The sequence below is a fragment of the Rattus rattus genome, chromosome 4 (genome assembly GCF_011064425.1).
Source record: "Rattus rattus isolate New Zealand chromosome 4, Rrattus_CSIRO_v1, whole genome shotgun sequence".
Classification (NCBI taxonomy): domain Eukaryota; kingdom Metazoa; phylum Chordata; class Mammalia; order Rodentia; family Muridae; genus Rattus; species Rattus rattus.
The window spans coordinates 133,936,863-133,959,406 of NC_046157.1; the positions used below are offsets into that span (position 1 = coordinate 133,936,863).

Here is a 22,544-nt window from a genome sequence, read left to right on the forward strand (position 1 = left end):
TTCTTAAATAGCTTGCAGGAACAGGTAGGTAGCACACACCTTTAATCCTAGCACTCCGGAGTCAGAGGCAGGCAGATTGCTTCTCTCCTTTTAAAACAAAACATGAGCTCACATTTGTAATCTCAACATCAAGAGGTGGAGGCAGGAGGAAAACATGAGTTCAAGACCTGGACTAGTTAGTGAGTTCTAGACCAGCCTAAGCTGCGGTGATGTCCTGTTTCAAAAAAGTAATTTAATAAATAAATACACATTGGTAGCATGAGACCTGCTGGTCTGCACTTTGCTTGTGTGGAGTGTGTATGAGTGTGGGAGTCTGTGAAGAACATCTTCTGCCTTATTTGCTTGAGAGAACCAGAACTCCCTGGAGCCAGATGGGAGCCTCAGCCTCAGCCTCAGCGCTTTCCTCCACCAGCACTGACTTTACAGGCTCATGGCCATGCCCAGCTTTGCATGAGGGCTGGGGGCCAAACTCAGGTCTTCTCACCCACATCAGGACACAGCTCCCCAACCCCATGCACTTGTACAGTTTTGTCACCCATCTAGTGTAACTCCTACAGTATAAACATCTAGTCATATAATGTGACGTCTTGGCAGTTGCTTTTATAGTTTTGTTAATAGATGTTGCTGTTAATAAATGAAAGACCAGTTTGCAGTCCCTTTGTAGTTGGCTGTTTTGAAGTGTCTGAAAAGGATTGAATGCATCATACAAATCTAATGGGTGCCTAGGCAGATCACTGTACACTCACCCCTCCTCTGAGCAGCGCTGTCCCCTCATGCATAGCAGTTATAACCTGACTTGAGCTATAATTGAAGCCTAATTTGTTTCAGGCTGGAGGTGTAATTTCACTGGGGGACTCTTTTGTTGTTGGTTTAATTTTCAGGTTAGCATGCAACAGTAATGGGTTCCCTTATGGCATTTCCAAATATATAGATTGTATCACTGTACTGGTTCTCATCTGTTCCCCTCCCCAGTAGCCATGCTCCCCTCTGCTGTCTTAGCCTGTGCATCCCATCACCCTCCTTAATTCCCTTTATCCTTAAAAATCTCTTCATCCTGTCTCATCCCTTTCTGGTTTTATGGCCTGCATGCCACCTATACACACACATAATCTAGGTTCTAAATAAGACATGCAGCGTGTGTCTGTATTATTTTAAAGATGTACTTCATGCATATGAGTACACTATAGCTGTGTCTTTCTGAGCCTGGCGTGTAGAGTGACTGCAGAAAATGCTGGGTAGTAACATAGGCATATTCTGAGCACAACACCATTCATTAGGAGGAGTCTGCACCTCAGTGGTAGAACACTTGTCTTCCTTTCACACAGCTGGAACACAGTCCAAGAATAGAGTCCTGTGGGGGGAATTCTGAGTGTGAGAAAACTTAAAAAAAACCAAGAGTTTCTTCAGAAACACACAATTGTTCTCGAAATGTGCTTTCCAGGTGGAGTGAGTGGATAGGAGTGAACTCACTTTGGATTACTCATCACAGCTGGCTATGCTACTGTTCACACACCTCTGTGGGAAATGTCTTTGCTACATGAGGCTTGTCCTTGTGATTGTATTTTACTCAGAAGACACTGAACCCTTAGCGTATAAAGTGTCTGATACTCTGAATAAACTTGGCTGTTGCATCAGTTCACCTCATTTTTTAGGCCCCACTCCCCAGTTCGTGCTGCCAACTAGAATGTAAATACAAAGTGTCCAGTTTGATTCCTGCACGTCCAAAAAAACAAAATTATAGGAAGATTTGTCTTTTTTCTTTTTTAAAGATTTACTTATTTATTTCATTTCATATATATATAAGTACACTGTAGCTGTCTTCAGACACACCAGAAGAGGGCATCAGATCTCATTACAGATGGCTGTGAGCCACCATGTGGTTGCTGGGAATTGAACTCAGGACCTCTGGAAGAGCAGTCGGGTGACAGTCAGTGCTCTTAACCACTGAGCAATCTCTCCAGCCCCAAGATTTGTCTTTAATGTACTCTTTACAGTTTTACCGTCTGAGCTATGACATTTGTTGAGCCAGATTAGCAAACTGAAATGAGAAGTTCTTTACAGTTCTGCAGAAGGGTGGTGTACCAACTCCTGCACAGTCCTGTTCAGTCCAGGCTTCTGTCATTATGTCCTTGCCTTCTAAACCACACGGAGAGGGTCCCTGTCTGTCTCAGACAGGATAATATTAATCTTATTCTCCAAGTGAACACCCAGCATTTCTTGAAGATCAGAAAGGAAGCCTCTTTCAGTGTTGCTGTGTTCACAAAGGATGACATTTATCCCTTTGGAAGCAGCATCCAGAACATCATGGTGGGACATTTCACCTATGAAAAAGGAAAGAGCAACAGCTTAGCTATCAGACTCAGAGCCTGAGCACCCTGACTCCTATAGCAGAAAGGCCGTGTTCACGCTGGATGAGTGAACAAAGTTCTGTTTCACTGGGCACAGAAACAGCACGTATGGTATGGTCAGATGTAGGCTGTCTGCTTGGTGTACAAGATCTTGCTTGCGTTTGCTGCCAAGCACAGAAAAAAAGTTCCAACTCAACTGTACATACCACTTTAGGATGCTGTATCATGTCTATGCGCAAAAGCAAAGATACAGGAATGGAACAGAAGACAGAGAAGGCACTGTGTTGGCCCATTGCGTGCGCGTGTGCACTCGTGTGTCTTTGGTGTATGTGCAGAGGTCAAAAATGAGTTCTCTCCTCCCTTTCTGGGATCTGTAATTGAAGTCCAGTCATCACATTCAGGGAAGCATGTTTGCCCACTGACTCCAAAAAATGAATTCCATTTTCTGTTTCATCCATACTTTAGTTTATGGCCTGGAGATCATGCCAGACAGGATTTGAATGTGCCAGCATTTCTACTATAACCTGTTATATGAGTCCACATGTAGAATTTTCCTAATGTTTGTATTACTCAGAACAGTTTTGTAACATTTTAGACATAAATAATATTTTCTTTGACTGATACAAAATGCTACCAAGGATGGCCGCATATACCTGTACTTGTAGAATTTGGGACGCGAAGGCAAGAGGATCAAGAGCCCAGGGCCAGCCTCAGCTAAATAAGGGAAATGGAAGCTACCTTGGGTTATAGGAGACCCTGTCACAAATAAGCAACCAGACAGAGAAGTGCCTTGCTAGGAAGTTATTGTGTCTAGGTTGTGCACACACCTTTAACCCCAGCACTCATAGGGAGAGGCAGGGGGATCCTGAGTGTGAGGCCAGACTGGTCTACAGAATGAATTCCAGAACAGCCAAGGCTACACAGGAAGACCCTGTCTCAAAAAACAAGAAAAAAAGTTAATGTGAGAAAATATAGGGAAAACTCAAATATGTTTTGGATTTTTAAAAGCACCACTTGTGAATTTGATAATTTGAGAACAAAAACACTGGGGAAGAGGAGATGGATATAATCAAAACATGAAACTCTCAAAGAACATGTTGGTGCCTGTGTGTGTGTCATGTACAATTTGGTTTGTTCATAAAAAGTTAAACTTTGACCAGTGTTACTGACATAAAGCCATTACAAATAACTTTAAAAAATATTTGTTGTTGTTTTGTTTTTTCAAAACAGGGTTTCTTTGTGTAGCTCTGGCTGTCCTGAGAACCACTCTATAGAATAAGCTAACTTCAAATTCAGAGCTCCACCTGCCTCCCAAGTCATAGAATTTAAGTCGCTCACCATTTATACATTATTTTAAACTGTATAAATAGGAAAAAAAATGTGTTGGGAAAGTGAGCTATTTTCAACTCTAGACAATTGTATCAGTTCATTGTTGGGAACAGTTTGTATTCGAGCACCCTTTAAAAATACCTTAACAGGCTGGAAAGATGGCTCAGAGGTTAAGAGCACTGGCTGCTCTTCCAGAGGTCCCAAGTTCAAATCCCAGCAACCACATGGTGGCTCACAACCATCTGTAATGAGATCTGATGCCCTCTTGTGGTGTGTACAGCTACAGTGTACTTAAATATAATAAATAAATCTTAAAATGTAACACTTTGCAATTGCTTGAATTTACCTTCTGCACATATTATAGCTTTTCAGAACTAGGTTTGTTTATAACTGTATGTGTCTGTAAGTTTGAGAGTGCACACCATGAGTGTATGAGTGCCCACAGAGGCCAGAAGAGGGTTGGACAACTCTAATGAAGCTCACAGATCATCAGGACGAGAAGAGAGGAACTAGTAGGGAGGGAAAGGGGAGGATCCACTGAGAGTGACAGGGTGGCCATGCCCAGAGTGTACACACATGGAAGGGTCAGAGAAACCTAAAATAAGACAGTGCTAGAAAATAAAACAGATCCAAGAGAAGCAGTGAAGGAAACAGGGTTGACCCTCTACTACAGCCTGCTCCTACAGGTCCCTCCCTCCCTCTGTGCTACCCTAAGCAGCAGAGGTGGACAAGCAGGTGCACCTCAAATTTTTGGCCCTATCTCTGAACAGTAAGTAACCAGGTCAAATGCTGTCTGTCCCTGTGCACTTAAGGGGTTTCCCATGGGATTGCTTCACTACCCATGATGCTTACTCGATGTGCTGCCTGTGAGCCACCCGACACTTCTTTAGTTAAACTTCCCTTGTCTGCTTGGTTTAAGGATATAGTCATGACAAGTCCAAAGCCTTCATATGTATGAAAAGGACTATGTACACACAGGCATGCATTTATTCTGGAACCATTTGGCCATAAGTGCTGCTGACAGCTGACACGTCCCTCAGTGGCTCTTTGTATCATCTCAGAACTACGACAGTCCCTCATGCCAACACAGGAAATCAGTACACTTCTAATTTTTTCTCCACCTTATATTTTTAGACAAGGTCTTTTGTTGAACATGGAGCTCAGCAAGTCCTCTAGACTGGGTGACAGTGAGCCCACAGCTCTCCTATTTGTTCCCTAGCACTGGGACTACAGGCATGGCCTGCTGCACATGGGCCCTGGAGCAAACTGGGGCCCTCATGCATGCATGAGCACTTCACCAACTGAGCATTCCCAAGCCTCAAAACATTTTTTCAATAAAAATTAACCAGGGCTGAGCTGGGTACACACTGGCGCAGAAGGATGACAGGTTTGAGGTTGGCCTAGCCTTCACTCTAAGACTTAATTTCAACAAACAAGAGAAAGACATGGTGGCACAAGCCTTTAATCCCAGCACTTGAGGCAAAAGCAGGTGAGCTCTATTTTCAGGCTAACCTGGTCTACACAAGTTCTAGTGAAAGGTAAAAGTTTTAAAGTTGCCCCCCTAGACACAAAGTTTAGAGCAGAAGAAAAAAACCAGGTTAGGCCCCAGAATTGTATGTTCCAAGAAGCCTCTCCTAGGGCTATAGAATGGATAATTACACTGGTCAGCTCAACAGCTTTCTCCCAGAAACTAGCTGACCATAAATCTTAGAGAACAATCTTGAGAAGCAGGAAGCAACTTCTCCTAGGAACTAGCGGACCATGAAGTTAAACAATCTGAGAGGCAGGAGACAGCTTCTCCTAGGAAACAATCTTGAAAAACAGAGTTTTTCCTTGTGATTTTTCACTGGTATTCTCCACACTTTCCAATGACGCCATCCCTGCCCCCTCGGGTTGTGGTTTCTCCCTCTAAATACCTCTTCTCCCAGCCTCTCGGGGTCGAACCCCACTGCCCCTGCGTGGGATACGAGTCTCGACCCCAGTGCACTGGTTGCTATCGATAAACCTCATGCGATTACACAAGGACGGTCTTGTGTTAGTTCTTGGGGGGTCGAGTCATCCCGAGACTTGAGTGAGGGTCTCCCCGCTCCGGGGGTCTTTCGCTAGGCCAGTCAGGGCTACTTTGTGAGACCCTGTCTCAAAACACAAACTAAGTAAATAAAGTTAAGCAATCAGTGTCTTTTAGATTATGTCCTCAGACAGAGTGGGAAGCCTAGCGGCTAGAAAACAACCACAGTTCGTGCACCAGAAATGACAGTGGAGTCAGTACAAAGAAACAGGCTCAAGAGAGTAAGAGCGAATAGGGTTTGGTTTTGTTTGTTTTGTTTTGAACTTATCACTGAAAGTACAAAAAAAGGCCACAACCAAAGGCACTGTAAGTGTGGAGAGCTCTCAGGCATAGGCTGCATGAGGAGTCCATGATGAATGGCTAGTCCATCATATTGACACTGGGAACTTAAATTTGGGGTTGGCATGGTAGCACAAGTCCATCATCTTAGCCACTGGAAACAGGCAAAAGAATTACAGCTGTTGTAAGTTCAAGACCAGGCTAGTTAACACACGGCTGTGTAAGGCCAGTAAGGTACACAGGCCATGTCAAGCCAGAAACAGTCAGGTATGGCGGTGCACACCTTTAGTCTCAGCACGCAGGAGCGGGAGATCTCTATGAGTTCAGGGTCAGCTTGGTCTATAAGGTGAGCTCCAGGCCAGCAAAGACCACTCTGGGACCCTGCTGTTGTGGACTGCCCTGGAGCTGTTTGTGTTTTTGATGCTAATTCTGCTTCCCCAAGAAGGGCTGTCTAGTCAAGTACTCAGTACTCAGGTGACTTCATCAGAACCTCCCCATGTTAACATGTAAAATAAAGGCGAGAGCCAGCGATTGGGCAGGGGAAGGGAAGGTGGAGCTGAAGGGTGGGGGAGAGAGAAGAGAGGGGGTTGATGAGGAAGAGGAGGAGGAAGATGGAACTGAAGCACATGGCCTGGAAAAACCACAAGTTATAGGGGATCTCCTAGCTGGGGACAGGGTAGTGCAGTGGTGCATCTGCCCAGTCGAGGTAGGCAGCTTGTATTCTATTAACTGAGTTGTGTTTTGTCTGCGTGGGCTTATCTGGGTTGGAGAGGCTACTGCCACACCCTGCCTCAAAGGTTTGGTGCTGGCGAGGAGCCTCTGTGATTAAGGGTTCCTGTCCTCAAGCAGACAACACAAGACCAATCCCAGGAACCCACATGATGAGAACCAATTCCTAAAAGTTGCCTTCTGAGTTCCACATGTGTACTGTGGCACATACAATAAAAATAAACACCAAAACACAACCAGTAAAAACTAATTTGGGGATCATCAGAGGCACAATGCAGTACTTTGGGTAGAATATAAGGGAAGGTTCCAAAAAAGATTTCAGAGCTTGACCTGCCTTTTGGGCCAAAAGGGGCCTCTCTCCACCCCAGACTGCAAGGGAGAAAGCAGTCCACTTGCTGACATGAAACCCGAGAAGAAAAGTGGCTAATACCCACCGAAATCAGCTTGGGGCAAACAGATTGTCAAGTGATTTCTTCCCTCTACAGACAACGCAGTTTGCCTTCGATTAGATATGATTCCTATTCAGTTCAAGTTCAAAACATATTAGCGGCTGGTGGCATAGTTCAGGAGCACAGTGGTTTTGGTTTTTTTGTTTTTTTTTTTTTGCATGCAGGAGGCTCCAGGTTCAAGGCCCTGCACTGCAAACGAACGAAAGGGAGGAAGCTGTTGATTGGACTTCAGCTATGCCACACAGCCCCGAGATCTGCTAGTTCTGAATGCCTAAGTAGAGAGGGAGGTGTTGATTCCCTGATTGGTCCTTGATTGTGTCAATAAAAAAGGCGGAAGCTGGGGTTGGGGATTTAGCTGAGTGGTAGAGCGCTTGCCTAGCAAGCGCAAGGCCCTGGGTTCGGTCCCCAGCTCTGAAAAAAAAGAGAAAAAAAAAAAAAGGCGGAAGCTGATTGCTGTGTGAAGGGATAAAGGTAGGACTTCCAGGTCCCAGGAGGAGGAAAAGGGATGCAGAGATCGGGGAATCTATCTGGACCAGGCTTTGGAAGGATGAGGAAGATACAGTCATGTAGGTCACCTAGAGTTTGTAGAGTTTGTAGCCTCCACAGCAAAGTGGGGTAAGGGGCGGCGGCAAGGAGGATAGAGGGAGCTAGCTGATAAGATTAGGGCAGGAAATTCTTCACCCAGCCATTGAGTTATCCGGCTAGTTTTAAAATAATAAAACTGGGAGGAGACTAGGAGAGAGAAGAGAAGACGGAGAGAGGGGAGAAGCCATGGCAGGTGATGTTAAGATTCTGCTCTGTGTATTTACAGGTTGTTATTAATGTTCTCAAGGGACGGATAGTACCGGGCTTTGTATGTTTAAGTGGGCAATTATATCTTACCAATTGGATCTAAATAATAATAATAATAATAATAATAATAAAACTGTCTAGTGTTTTCCATCCGTGGCGCTGAGGTGGGCAGAGGAGAAAGGGGGCAGCTGAGGTAGTTGTTGGTGGCTTGGCAAAGCTGAGAGTGACTGGGGAGCGATTGCCAGCTGGCCACTGGAGCCGAGTGAGACCGGTGGCGCTGATCTTGGAGCCCAGGCAGAGCTCCCAAGAAGGCGGAAGCCTATTTATTAAAATTACACGCAACAGTAGTCCTACCTGTGAGGTAAAGGTCGGCCTCTACTCCTTGTAGAACGCTGCCCCCAGAACCAGCACACAGGGCCACAACTTTGACTGGAGACTCTTCAAGACAAAAGTACCAACAGGTGTTAGAGAGATGCGACGATGCCTTTCAGTTTAACACTACGAATTGCACTACAAGTCCAACTCTAAATGCAGACTGACTAGCCCAATGTAATGAATGATGCAGTCTTTGACTTTAAATTGGGTGTGGTTGGTGGCACACACCTTTGAACCCAGCAATTGGGAGGCAGAGGAATGTGGAGTTCTGTGAGTTCAAGGCCAGCCTGGTCTGCATAGTTTCGGGACAGCCAGGGCTTACACTGTGAGACCCTGTCCCAAAAAATAAATGCAAAGCAACAGCAAAGCCCAAGTCAGGTTTGGCGATGGTGCCTGTAATCCCAGATCTGTAAGGACAGCCCTAAGTTCAGGGCCAGCTCTCAAGTCTTAACATTTGAACTTGGACAGAATTAGTGATGCTTCCTGCCCCCACTCCCCAAGTGTGTGCCGGCATGCCTGGCTCCAAAAAGAATTTTAAAAAAATCTATGCAAATGACCGATGTTTGATACCAAAAGGGAACACAAGACAAGGGCAGTGTTCCTTCTAATGCAGCTGCATAAACCTGTAAGCCCCCGGGTAATAGCAACGTGGCAGCTCTGGGCTTTGCCTCAGTGCTAATAACAAACCTTGGCTGGGTCTGCAGTGACAAGGGGGCCAAGGGACTAAAAACAGCTGGAGAAAGAGCAACGCAGAGCAGGTGGATGGTCACGTTAAAAGCACTTGCTGCTGTTCCAGAGGACTCAAGATTGGTTCCCAGCATCCGTGTCTGTGGCTCACCACCCCCTATAATTCAGGGGGGTCTGACAACACACATAGAGATCAACCTGCTTCAGCCAGGTGCTGTAAGTAAAGGTTTGCATCACCACAACCCAGCCCAGTCTAGACTTTTGACCTTGTGATTTTAAACCCTCCCTTCCCTCTGCAACAACGACCAGTTTAGGATCAGCAGGCTTCCAATGCTGACTGGAGATGGAACACAGAATGGCTAAGAAAAAGAGATTTTCTCATTTAGGCTAGGGAGACGTAGTCCAGCCAACCCTGGTTGACAGAGTAAACCAATTATCTCCCTGAGCTGCTAATGAGTGTAAGATTCAAACTTAAGGACAAAGGCTGCCTTAGGCAAACACTGGGTGGAATTTAGGATAACACCCTGTTCCAGGAAATGAGCTAACTGTCCTTAGCAGGGGTCCTTCACCACCCACTATGAGTGCCAAAGGTATTTCCCCACCAAGGGTCTCCAATGAATTCAAAGGACGATAGGCGGCCACCAATGAATTTAAAAGGTAATAGGCCCCACCAATGAGAAATAACCAACTCATGCTGTAACCTAAAGCCTACACCAGAAACAGTTCTTCAGGGTCACCCCAGTGCACTGGATTATTAAACCTCTTGCTTATTGCATTGATCTCCATCTCCGTGTTTTCGTGAATAGGATCTCCTGGATGTAGGGCTGATCTGGTCTTAAACGAGTTCTACCACTTACATGAATAATAGCAATATATACTTGAATCCCAGTACTTCGAAGATAGAAGCAAAAGGAACAGTTGTTTGAGGCCATCCTATGCCCTATAAGATCAGGTGTCAAAAACAAAACCAAAATTTGTTCAAAATCACAGTCCATCTGCCAGATGATGAGGTATTTACCTAAGGTCCTCTGCAGATGATGAGGTATTTACCTAAGGTCCTCCCCAGATGATGAGATATTTACCTAAGGTCCTCCCCAGATGATGAGATATTTACCTAAGGTCCTCCCCAGATGATGAGATATTTACCTAAGGTCCTCCCCACTCCAAGAGCTAAGCGAAGATGAGGCAGCTTTAGGTGTCTTTTGATTCGTTCTATCATTGTTGCCAGGGAGACAGACTCATCCAGTGTGCACAAGCGTCCCATTCCAGTATGCAGAAGCAAAGGCTGCAGAGAAATAAAAGTTAGAGATCCCATCTGTCCCAATTCCTAAAATGTGTAGAGCTGGAATCAGTAAGGTTTACATATGCGCTTGTGATAGGAAGCTTCAGCTGACGCTTGGGACGTAAACCTAACAAAGCATTCTAACTTCCCGGAGCTCGCACTCTCAGACACTTAACACAGAATCAAGGCAGGAATGGCACACTGGGAGCTGGAGAGAGAGCTCAGCAGTTAAGAGCACTTGCTGCTCTTGCAGAAGAGCTAAGCTTAGTTCCCAGCACCCACACGGCAGCTCACAACTACCTGTAACTCTAAGGGATCCAACATCTCTCTGGTCTCCATAGGCACAGTCTACACAAGGTGCATGCATACACACACACACACACACACACACACACACACACACACACACACACACACACACTCACTAAATAAATCATTTAGGAAGGGGGCACTGACTAAATAAGCTGGGTTCGGAAGGGAGTTCTTGGTTTTACTGGGATGTAAACCTTACAGAAAACCAGAAAGAAGATAAAAGGGAGTCATGTCAAGTACACTAGGAAAAGACAGGGGCAGGATGGGACACGGAAAGACATTCTAAACCAAAAGGTGAGCACTGTGGACACAGGAGACCCAGCTCAAAAGGTTCCAGAGAAACCTATTAGCAACTAGGTTAGAGATGTTTCTTGTGATATTTTGGCAAAGAATGTGGCTGTTGTCCTAAAAGCCTGCCTGAGGTTAAATCAAAAAGTTTTCATGGAGGAAAGTCCAAGACAGCCTATTCCTGACCCTGTTGCCTGGGTACTGGTAATCACTATTAAGCACGTCTATAATGAAAAGGGATAAGCAGGGCAAAAAAAAGAGAAAATGGAGCTTGAAGAAAAGAGTACAAAGAAATTTAATGCAGGAGCCAAAGCGTGGGCTCAGGAGACAGGAGAGGCCTTGTATGAGAGGGAGGAGGAGTGCCTCAGGGTAAGGCCCCACCCAGCTAAGCTTCTGTTCTCACTTCTGTAAACAAGGTTGGCTACCCCAACTACAGAATTTGTGCCTGATCACGCAGACATGCAAATATACAGGCAGGAAGTCAGTCAGGATGCATGCATGCCCCAAGTTGGACGACGGCAGGAAGCAAAGAGCCTTGTGGGTTTGGCCTGTATAAGCCTCTAACTATCATAATTCATGGCCATTCTCTAGGCATCCCAGGTGTGGACCTGGCCAGGGTCCACTGTCCTGGAGTGTGGGCGCCATCTGTTGTAAAAATATAAAAAATAAGAAAAGTATTGTTGTCCTTTACCCCGCTAGGTCCTGCACTGAGGAGCCCCAAGATATCTGCTAGATATCTTGGCGGAAACACATCCCAACTCCTCGGCGGCCCAGTGTCTCCTGCCGCCGCACACTTTCCTACACTCAAATTGTCACATAAAAGAACACACAACACAATAATCTTTGACCCAATTGATAAGATATAATTGCCTACTTAAACATACAAAGCCCAGTACCATCCGTCCCTTAAGAACATTGATAACAACCTGTAAATACACAGAGTGAGATCTCTCTCTCTCTCTCTCTCTCCTCTCTTCCTTTCCGTTCCAGTCTCCTCCCCTTCCTTCAAACTTCTCTCCCACCCATCCTTCTTTCTCCTCCAATGACAGGCCTCCTTCTATCCTGTACCTGCCTCACCTGTGACATCATCCTACACTGGAGTATTTGATAAAGTTTGCTTCAAATTTGGCTCAAAAATTGTGGCTGTGGTCTTATTCTTGCCTGGTAGGATCAACGAGAGAAGAGTGTTGTAGTCAGAAAAGCCTAGAGGAAGAGCAGTCTAAGCCCCGTAACACCAGACACAGAGCTAAAAGATTTGGAGCTTCCCCGATGGGTTTCATTCTGGCTTTGGTCCAGTATTTCCTCCCTGTGCCCCCTTCCTCCTTTTAGGAACAGTAATGTATGTTCTGTGCCCTTGTGTATTGAAAATATGGAATTTACTTTGATTTCACAGGAGTTACAACTACGAGACTACCTTGAGTCTCAGAAGAGAAACTGACTGTCGGACTTTTGCAGTGCTGAGACTGGGAAAGTCTATGGGGACTTCAGAAGTTAGACTGAATTTGTTTTTCCTGATTACACGGCCATGATCCTGGGGGAGGTGGGGAGCAACAAGTGGTGTGAGTGAATATAGTCCTGCTCATACATTTGAATACTTGGTCCCCAGCAGTGAAAATGTTTAGGAAGGATCGAGAGGTGTGGCCTGGTTAGAGGAGGTCACTGGGGGAAGGCTCTGAGGTTTCAAAAGACTCAAGCCATTCCCAGTATTCTCTCTCTGCTTCTTACTGGTGGATCAAAATGTGAACTGCAATCGCAAAAGAAACTAATACAGAAGGGTAATAAATATCCAAGTCTAAAACCAGAAAGAAGTAAGTTCCAATGATTTCTTAGTCCTAGTCTGTTACAATATATACTGGCTGGCTTTATGTGTCAACCTGACATAAGTTGGAGCTATCACAGAAAAAAGGAGCCTCCCTTGAGAAAATGCCTCCATGAGACCCAGCTGTAAGGGTCTGGGTCATGTAATTTTCTCAGTTAGTGATCAAGGGTGGGAGGGCCCATTGTGGGTGGTATTGTTCCTGGGCTTGTAGTCCTGGATTCTATAAGAAAGCAAGCTGAGCAACCCAGGGGAAGCAATCCAGTAAGCAGCACCCTCCATGGCCTCTACATCAGCTCCTGCCTCCAGGTTCCTGCCCTGTGTGAGTGCCAGACTTCCTGTGGTGATGAACAGCAATGAGGAAGTGTGAGCTGAATAAACCCTTTCCTCCCCAGCTTGCTTCTTGGTTATGGTGTTCTATGCTGGAATCGAAATCCTGACTAAGACACAATAGTTTCCAGGAATGTTTCCTCACCATATTGATTTTGTGTGTGTGTGTGTGGTGTGTGTGTGTGTGTGTGTGTGTGTAAGTGCCCCCACACACCTCTCAGTTCAATGGATCAAACTCAGGTTGCCAGGCTTGTACCACAATCACCCTTACTTATGGAGACATCTCACTGGCCCTTGATGACTGTTTTACTTAACAGTTTACAAATGAATTTGCAACCCACACAATTGTAATGCAATCCACCACATTCACATATTGAACACATGCAGTCTCTGCATGCCAGTTGTTAACACAGTTGTTAAAATGCACAGCAACATGAGGGCAGTAAGAGTTCTTTTTTACCTTCTCCAAAGAAAGAATTTCAGTTTTCTGATAAAGTTGTCTGTCCTGGGAGAGAAAAGCTAGCACCTGCATCAAAGCCTTCTGAGTACAATTCAGACTGACCCGTGTGTGCTCCTCACCATCACACCTAGAAAAACAGTCAGTTCTGATTAGGATAGAAGTATAAACTGCTACAATAAATTTATAGGAAGCCAAAGATGTGGCCAGCAGACCAATACAGTGTCCTGAAACTCAGCTGCTCAGAACCCCGACATCAAATGGAACAGTGTCCTCAATCTCAGCTGCTCAGAGCCCTGACATCAAATGGAACAGTGTCCTCACACTCAGCTGCTCAGAACCCTGACATCAAATGGAACAGTGTCCTCACACTCGGCTGCTCAGAGCCCTGACATCAAATGGAACAGTGTCCTCACACTCAGCTGCTCAGAGCCCTGACATCAAATGGAACAGTGTCCTCACACTCGGCTGCTCAGAACCCTGACATCAAATGGAACAGTGTCCTCACACTCAGCTGCTCAGAACCCTGACATCAAATGGAACAGTGTCCTCACACTCAGCTGCTCAGAGCCCTGACATCAAATGGAACAGTGTCCTCACACTCAGCTGCTCAGAGCCCTGACATCAAATGGAACAGTGTCCTCACACTCGGCTGCTCAGAGCCCTGACATCAAATGGAACAGTGTCCTCACACTCAGCTGCTCAGAGCCCTGAACATCAAATGGAAGTGTCCTCACACTCAGCTGCTCAGAGCCCTGACATCAAATGGAACAGTGTCCTCACACTCAGCTGCTCAGAACCCTGACATCAAATGGAACAGTGTCCTCACACTCAGCTGCTCAGAACCCTGACATCAAATGGAACAATGTCCTCACACTCAGCTGCTCAGAACCCTGACATCAAATGGAACAGTGTCCTCACACTCGGCTGCTCAGAACCCTGACATCAAATGGAACAGTGTCCTCACACTCAGCTGCTCAGAGCCCTGACATCAAATGGAACAGTGTCCTCACACTCAGCTGCTCAGAGCCCTGACATCAAATGGAACAGTGTCCTCACACTCAGCTGCTCAGAACCCTGACATCAAATGGAACAGTGTCCTCACACTCAGCTGCTCAGAGCCCTGACATCAAATGGAACAGTGTCCTCACACTCGGCTGCTCAGAACCCTCTCACATCTTAAAAATAACAATGGCTACATCCTTCAACATGTTCAGTAAAACAGGACATTTTTGAACAGACCTAAAGAAAACAGAATTTTTTCCATGTACGTGAGTATACATGCATGTGTATGTGTGTATGACGCAATATATATATGTCAATCAGAGTCCATTTCCTCTTTCTCCCATGAAGGCCCCAGGGATCAAAATGAAGTCCCATTAGGGGTTCTCAAAACAAAGTGGTCTCAAGATAGTATTATAGCAGGCCTGGGCCAAGCAAGTGCCTCACTCAGGCACCACTATAGGAGGCAAAGCAAAAGGACTGTGATGACTGTAAGGCTGGATGGAGGCCACACAGCCAAACCCTTCCTCCAAACAAAAACAAAACTCATGCAATTTTATTGATCATAGAATTCTAGAAATAAAAGATACCTTAAAAGGTTATCTAGGGGATTGAGAAATGGCTCAGTGGTTAAGAGAACTGACTGCTCTTCCAGAGGTCCTGAGTTCAATTCCTAGCAACCACATGGTGGCTCACAACCATCTGTAATGGGATCGGATGCCCTTTTCTGGCAAGCAGATAGAGCACTCATATACATAAGTAAATCTAAAAAATAAAAAATAAAAATACCTTAAACAATCCATACATCAAGGCAATCTCTTATTGAAGCCCTATACAGATTTCAAGTTTAGTAAAAAGTCATTTATCTTTGTTGAAAACTATTGTTAAGTCCTTCCTTTGTGTGTCTTATTGCCTATTCTTTTCTGTTTACTCATTTTAACTAAATTGTGTGTGTGTGTAGGGTGGCATATGCATTTGGACTATGGCATGTGGAGTTGGAGGACAGCTTGCAGGAGTCAATTCTCTGCCTCCACAGTGTGGGTCCCAAGAATGGACCTCAGGCCATCAGACTTGGCACCCAGTGAGCCACCTCACCAGCCCAGCCTTTTTTTTTTTTGGTGCCTGGAATCACAGGGCCCCACAGGTCCCCACAGGTCATGGGCATGTGCTCTACCGTAGTATGAGAATAAATTAGCAAGAAGAGCATCTCCTACCCTACCTCTAAATGACTAAGTAATGGGCCTCGCTGGGGGCCTTCTCACTTGTTCCTCATTTCATTTCAAGTGCTTGGGATGGCTTCTTGGCCTTTTGGCTAAGATCAAGTATAGTATCTGTTTTTATCAGTTTAATATCTGATACGTCCTCTATCTGAGGACAATATTAAATGGATTTTTGGAAGTAGGGGTTGGAATAGGAGCTTGCCCCGTCCACTCCACACATTGACTGGTATTGCAGTACCTCCAGGAACGGTGCACCCCCTTGGGGGAATTAAAAAAAAAAGTGCTTGGGAATCATTGCTTCACTGGAAATTGATAACGTTTATATTAATACATCACTAGGGCCTGTCTGCATCCCTTAAAGTAAAAACAATTATCGTTCAGCATTACCAGGAGGGTTAAAGATGCTTTGCGTAGGGCTGTAGGGGAGCTCAGTACTGACAGCACTGGCTGCTCAGCAGAGCACCCACGACCGTATCTCCAGCTTCAGGGACCCATTACCCTGTGACCTCCTCAGGCACCGGACACACGTGTGGCACAGACAGATGTAAGTGCAGACAAAATCCCCATATACACACAAACAAATCCACTTTAAAAAGAAATAGAGCTAGGAGTAGTAGCTCACGTCTGTTACCAACATCTAGAGGAAAGGGCAGGAGTCTGCAGCCAGCCAGGCATCATGAGACCCTGTGTCAAAGAAACACTAAAGCACACAGCAGATGAGCAGAGAAGAGGCAAGGAGACAGGTCAGGGAGTAAAGGAACGTCCTCCAAGCCTGCGTGACGTCAGCCTTCGGAACCCATGCTGTCTTCTGACCTCCCCACATGCACTTTGGTATGGACTTGTCCATACAATACACACACCAAAGAAATAGTAAAACACAGGTTTGTAAACAGAACGAATCACGTACCTGGCAGGAAAAGAGGTGACAGAGACACCTCCAACCCCTTTCACGGCAGACATGACTTTGTCCAGGTCTTGGCTGTGGTTTGCACTGAATTCTAGCCGGTGAGTTCCCTCTGTGGGGTAGTTCGGAGCTTTGGAAGGGTGGATGGGCCTGGTAGTGCAAGTTCCTAAAGAAAGAATTGTGTGGAAATCAAGGCCTTTGTTGTGCTTTAGAATTAGAAATTAGCTACTCTAAGTAAAATGGATATTAAATGTCTCAGAACTCATTTTCATGCTTATACATGCAAACACACATACATAGCCCTTGGATGCTCATTACCAGTCACCATAATCTAGATTTGGTCTGGGCATACAAAATAAATTCTATTTTCACATTTACTTTCCAAAATGTATATTTTAGGAAAATTGGACAAAAACTGAATCACTGTTTTGTGTTTTAATTATCCACTGTCAATCTACTCATCTAAAACAAAGTATAGATCACAAATACTTATATGTTGAACACATTTATAACAAAAGTTTCAGTCCAGGGCCAGGTGTGGTGGTGCATCCTTTAATCACAGAACTAAGAAAGCAGAGACAGGTGGATCTCTTTGAGTTTAAGGTCAGCTGGTCTACACGTAAGTTCCGAGTCAGCCAAAGCTACATAGTGAGACTACAAAAACAAAAGAACAACAACAAAAACAATGCTATAGCCCAAAATGAGTACCAAATTAAGCTAACCCATGCTGAATTCACTCACTGTGCTAGACGGAGCCATTCTGGGAGAGCCTGAGGCTGGCTGTGTATGGTTGGCATGCCTCTAATTCTAGCTCTGGGAAACAGGAGGCTCTCAAGCTTGAGACCAGACTAAATACAAAGTAAGGCCCTCCTCGAGGTGAGGTGGGGAGGGCATCGAGAGGGCTCACTGGATAAAGGTACTTATCACACTGGCCTACTGAGTTCTGTTTCAGAAGCCCATGGTGTGGAGAGGGAAATCGACTCCTGAACGTTGTCCTCTGTGCTCTCCCACATCCACACAATAATAACAGAAATAAATAAAGACAAGGCAACAGCAAACCAGACAGAAAGCTGGCTGTCTACGTAACTAACCTAACAAGCACATCCTGAGGACTCCAGCAGCTGTGATGCCTGGGAATGCTGACTCATCGTTGTTAATAACTGATCTATGAAGCCCACCCAGCAATGAAGACGCACGCTCTGCTTTCTCGCTGACTAACACATTACTCTCCTGCTCTGGTTAGTTTTTGTCAGCTCCACACAAGCCAGGGTCATCTGGGAAAAGGAAATCTCAATTGAAACAAAAATGCCTCTGCCTCATTGCCTGCAGGCAAGTCAGTGGGGCATCTTGATTAAGGACCCTGAATAGGCAGGTGGTCCTGGGCTGTATAAGAAAGCAAGCTGAGGGGGCTGGAGAGATGGCTCAGCGGTTAAGAGCACCCGACTGCTCTTCCAGAGGTCCTGAGTTCAATTCCCAGCAACCACATGGTGGCTCACAACCATCTGTAAAGAGATCCGACGCCCTCTTCTGGTGTGTCTGAAGACAGCTACAGTGTACTTATATATAATAAATAAATTAAAAAAAAAAAAAAAAAAAAAAAAAGAAAGCAAGCTGAGCAAGTCATGAGAGGCAAACCACTAAGCAGTCTTCCTCTATGGCTTGGACTTCAGCTCTTGGCCTGACTTTGCTTCATGATGGACCATAAGCCAGAAGATGAAACAAACGCTTTTCTTCTCAAGGTGTTTTGGGTCCTGGTGTTTATCATAGCAACAGAGAGCAAATTAGAACGAGCCTCTACATAGAGCTTAAGGCCAGCCTGAGCTACATGAGATCCTTTTGTTTATGTTTTGGTGGGATGCTATAGTGTCTGGCTATGTATATAGCTCAGGCTGGCCTTAAATTCAAGCTCTTCCTGATGCGACTTCCTGGACGCTTACAGTATTAAGCCTATACTACACCGAGCCTCATTCCCAATGTTTCATTTCTTTCTTTTTTTTTCTTAAAAGATTTTGTTTTAGATTTCACTATTGCTATGTATGGGTGTTTTGCCTCCAGGTATGTATCTATAGGGGTCAGAAGAGAGCACTGGTTCACTAGGACTGGAGTTAAAATGGTTGGGAGCCTCCTTGTGCATGCTGGAAACTCAGGTCCTCTGTTAGAGCTGAGCCAAGTCTCCGCCCCCAACAAATTTTCACTTTTCAAATGAAACTTGGGCTGGAGAGCTGGTTCGTCATAGAGAGCACCAGCTGCTCCCTCAGAAGACCTGGATTCAGCTCCCAGCACCCAGGTGGCTCTTTACACGGTCTGTATTTCCAGCGCTAGTGGATCTGACACTCTCTTCTGGCCTGTGTGGGCCCTGCACACATGTGGTGCACTTCTCCACAAGCAGGCAAAACATTCTACAGATATAAACATAAAGCGCATCTTCAAGTGAAACTTAATTACCAAATTTAAGCAACACATTATTTTTAATATTACATAAAAATGGAAAAACCTGTTGCCCCTAAAAACAATTAAAACTTTATTAGGAAGACATTCTAAAATTTCAAAGTATTTATAAGGAAATCATTAAACATGAAAGGTCAAGAGTTTTCTCACCGAGCCCTTTGGCCAACCAGCTGTTGACTCCCTGGGGTGCGGCGTCATAGGCCGTGTGGGGAGAGTAGATGGCGACTCTGTTCTCCAGAGCCCGGATCACAAGGCGTTCCTTCCAGGTCTTCCAAGTTATGTACTTCATGGGCCGGAAGATAGGTGGATGGTAGGAGAGAATGAGATCTGCCTTCTTTTGCAGAGCCTCCTCCATGACCTCCTCCGTCAGATCATTGGTCAGGAAGAGTGTATTTACAGTATGGGGTGGGCTTGGCTCCACCAGCAACCCCACATTGTCCCAGCTCTCAGCAAATGAGAGGGAGGCAAAGTCATTCAAGGAAGAGAGAAGAGCCTTCAGATCCATGAAGGAACGGGAAGGGCTGCAGATCCACGACGGGGCACGTCGCACACTTGTAGGGACCACGTGTGCAGATGACAGCATACAGAAACCAGGTAGAAGGTTGCCTGGAATCGCAGTAAGGAAATGGTATTTACGTACCGTTCACTTCTGCACTTTGAGACATAAAGCATGGGAGTCAAACAGCTCTCGCCACTGACCCAGATTCAAATAGTTGCTCTGCCCGCCCTGCAGCACGATGGGCACGGCCAAGTCACCTGACCTCTCCATTTCCTTCAAAAGCATTAGTATGTCACTTAGCAGAGTATGACACAATATAAATGCTCGTCCCCTCTGATACCCCCCTGGTCCCCCAGCACAGCTTCAACCTTAGACCTTGCATCTCTGCTGTACACACGCACACACACGCACACACACACACACACACACACACAAAGATACATACTAGACATAATTAGAACTAACTGACATATCAAGGGCTGAAGATGTAGCAGCTCAGTTGGCTGAGTGCTTACCTACCATGCACAAGGGTTTAGTCCCCAGCACCACAGAAACTGGCACTTGTCTGTGATCCAGTAGAGGACGAGGTGCAAGGGCAGTGTCAGCTATGCTGTCAGTTCAAGGCCAGCCTGGGGTACATAAGACCCTGTCACAAACATCATTTAAAATGTTGAGTACACGAGCAAGAACTGAGGCAGACAGCTCACTCCACAAATGAACAGAGCCAAGCAAGAAAAGGCCAGAGCTGTCGCTCTGAACATACAGAGCTGCTGCCCTGAACACACGACAACTGCTACACAGAGAGACAGAGAGGAAAAGCACAGGGCCCCTACCCACATCTTCCATGGTCATCAACTGAATGGTAGGAGGGCAGTGCCAGCAAAGAACCAAAACAATTGAAATCAGAGAGATATATTTACAGTGTGATGTGTGATCTGAGAGCTAACAGTAGATTTGAATAAAGGAACATATTTGCCTCAAACAGGTATTGTAAAAGTATCTCTTATTCACCCGGTGTAATTGTCGTCTCCCATCTGTCGGCTAACCTGGGCCCAGTCCTGGAAACTTCTAGCCTCTGTACAATCTTATCTAAGCCTAGAATGGTTTCAGCCTCTAAGAACTACTGCTGAATAAGCTCACCCTTTCTAAGCTCCGGCTGGCTGGTTCAACTCGGCTGTTCTGGCTTGAAACTCTTCTTCAAGCTGACTGATTCAATCTGGCTTCTCTCTCAGCCTCTGACTGAATTGCTCTGCTTGGCCTCAAACTAATCCTGGCAATCCGTTCTAATCTTTTGGCCGTTTCTTGTTCTCTGACTCATTCTGTCTTTCCCTGTGTCTACCTTGTTTTCTCTTCGACCTGTCTCTACAAAACTCTCCTGGTAAAACTGCCTCCGTCTCCCTCTCTGTGCTGTTATCTCTTCAGTCGCCTCTCTATTCTCTCTGTTCTGGCGGGAGTTGGGCATATCCTATTCTGTCAACGCTTCCTCTAATTCATCACTTTGTTTGTCACTCAATTAGACATCACTTTCAAACATGGGTGCCTCCTTCCACAAACTAACCTTCATTGTTTGGGAATAAAGGTGTGTGCTAAGGGCGGAGCCACCCTACAACTAAGAAAGATCCCCCCCCCCCGTAAGTAACACAATCTCAGGGGTTCACAGTGTGATCAAATATCCTGTAACAAGCTACCAACAAAACTAATGTAACTGGTAGTTTTATTGTTATTCAATAAACTTCTACTGTGAGAGGACAAGAATGTGTCCCGGTCTGTTTCTGACACAATGCTCACACTACAGACACGTTTAAAGCATTATTTGAAATATGGGGCCTTCTGAAAGCACTTAAGATTGGAGAGGACTTCACTCCAATACCACACCCTCGCATACGCACTAGCTTGAAAGAAAAACCGCACTAGTGGGTGTGAATGAGAACTCCGGGAAGGGCGAGTGAACCGGGGCTGCAGTACATGGCAGAGACTGAACTATCCACTGCCAATCTACATTATCTTTAGCCCTCTGAACAGCCATTTGCTATTTTTCAATTACACGAGCGCTCTCTTTACACTCGCGTACGGTTCTTCCTACTTTCACTTAAGCATGGCTCAAGGCCTTTTCCAGAATAATCAAGGGCCGCGTGGCACAGCCTTTACTCCCGGAGTCAGGACCCTCGCCCCTCCTGCAGCAAGGCAGTTCTCCTCCGCAATCTCTCCTATGTTCATGTTCCCCGGCACCCAACAGTCACCACAGCCGGCCCCGATGTGCACCTCCAGCGTGAAGAACAGACAGCCCCACGAGCTTTTCTCTCCTCCACAACTCACGAGTCGCAGAAACTCTTTTGGTGTGTCACTTCCGCTCTGCCCCGAAGCTCCTGGCAATGTAGGAAGAAGATGGGCGGAAGTGGTCCGGTGCGCTTTGCTTCCGACTCCAGACGACTGTATGAGGTTTCTGGGCGCTGTAAGGTTGTCCGTAGAACCCTCTCGCGGTCAGAGGGGGCCAAGGAGTGAGGTGCATGCCCCACCTCCCCATTCCACCCCCTCCCCAGGAGCCCTAGTCCGTGTGCTGAGGAGAGACTGGCGGGAGAGTAGGGCGTTCTCTGCGGAGAGCCCCGCGCTTCACTTCCGGTGGTGTATAGACACTCTTTTGGAACCCGCAGGCATGCCGGCACCTGTGAATGAGACATTTTTGTTACCGCAGCAGCGGTGCTGAGCGAAGTGGGTAAGTGCGGAGTAACGGCTTTTATCCTTTTATTCCTACACTCAAACGCCTGCTGCGCCTCACGTTAGTGCAACTTTATTTCTTGGGATACTCATGGGCTGGAGATGGTGTTTCTAGCACTTCTAAATACGATTGTGAAGTTAGCAAGATTTGGCATCTGTAAAAAACTGTGAAGTATGGAAGTTTGTTGTACTTATTGTCTTAAGTAAAGTAGGTG

The 22,544-nt window shown here is 45.8% G+C and overlaps 1 protein-coding gene and 1 non-coding gene across 6 annotated transcripts; one reads left to right on the forward strand and one right to left on the reverse strand.

Annotated features, from left to right (window-relative positions):
- Window positions 1–1,831: 1,831 nt before the first annotated feature.
- On the reverse strand, window positions 1,832–22,284 carry Nif3l1 (NGG1 interacting factor 3 like 1). 5 transcript variants are annotated; one of them, XM_032901182.1, is made up of 9 exons: window positions 21,877–22,284; window positions 20,130–20,260; window positions 19,266–19,721; window positions 16,671–16,833; window positions 13,545–13,671; window positions 10,203–10,341; window positions 9,914–9,996; window positions 8,349–8,432; window positions 1,952–2,321 (listed from the first exon to the last, which is right to left on the reverse strand). In XM_032901182.1, the coding sequence occupies exons 2-8, from the start codon at window positions 20,134–20,136 to the stop codon at window positions 8,370–8,372; spliced, it is 1,038 nt and encodes a 345-aa protein (XP_032757073.1). In that variant the 5' UTR covers window positions 20,137–20,260; window positions 21,877–22,284; the 3' UTR covers window positions 1,952–2,321; window positions 8,349–8,369. The 5 variants fall into 5 exon arrangements, with proteins under 5 accessions (XP_032757070.1, XP_032757071.1, XP_032757069.1 ...); XM_032901179.1 differs by lacking the exon at window positions 9,914–9,996 and having other exon boundaries at window positions 1,832–2,321; window positions 20,130–20,243; XM_032901180.1 differs by lacking the exon at window positions 9,914–9,996 and having other exon boundaries at window positions 1,832–2,321; window positions 20,134–20,260.
- LOC116899937 lies at window positions 15,836–16,023 on the forward strand. The gene has a single exon (XR_004387904.1). It is a non-coding gene; the product is annotated as a U2 spliceosomal RNA (small nuclear RNA).
- Window positions 22,285–22,544: the final 260 nt, after the last annotated feature.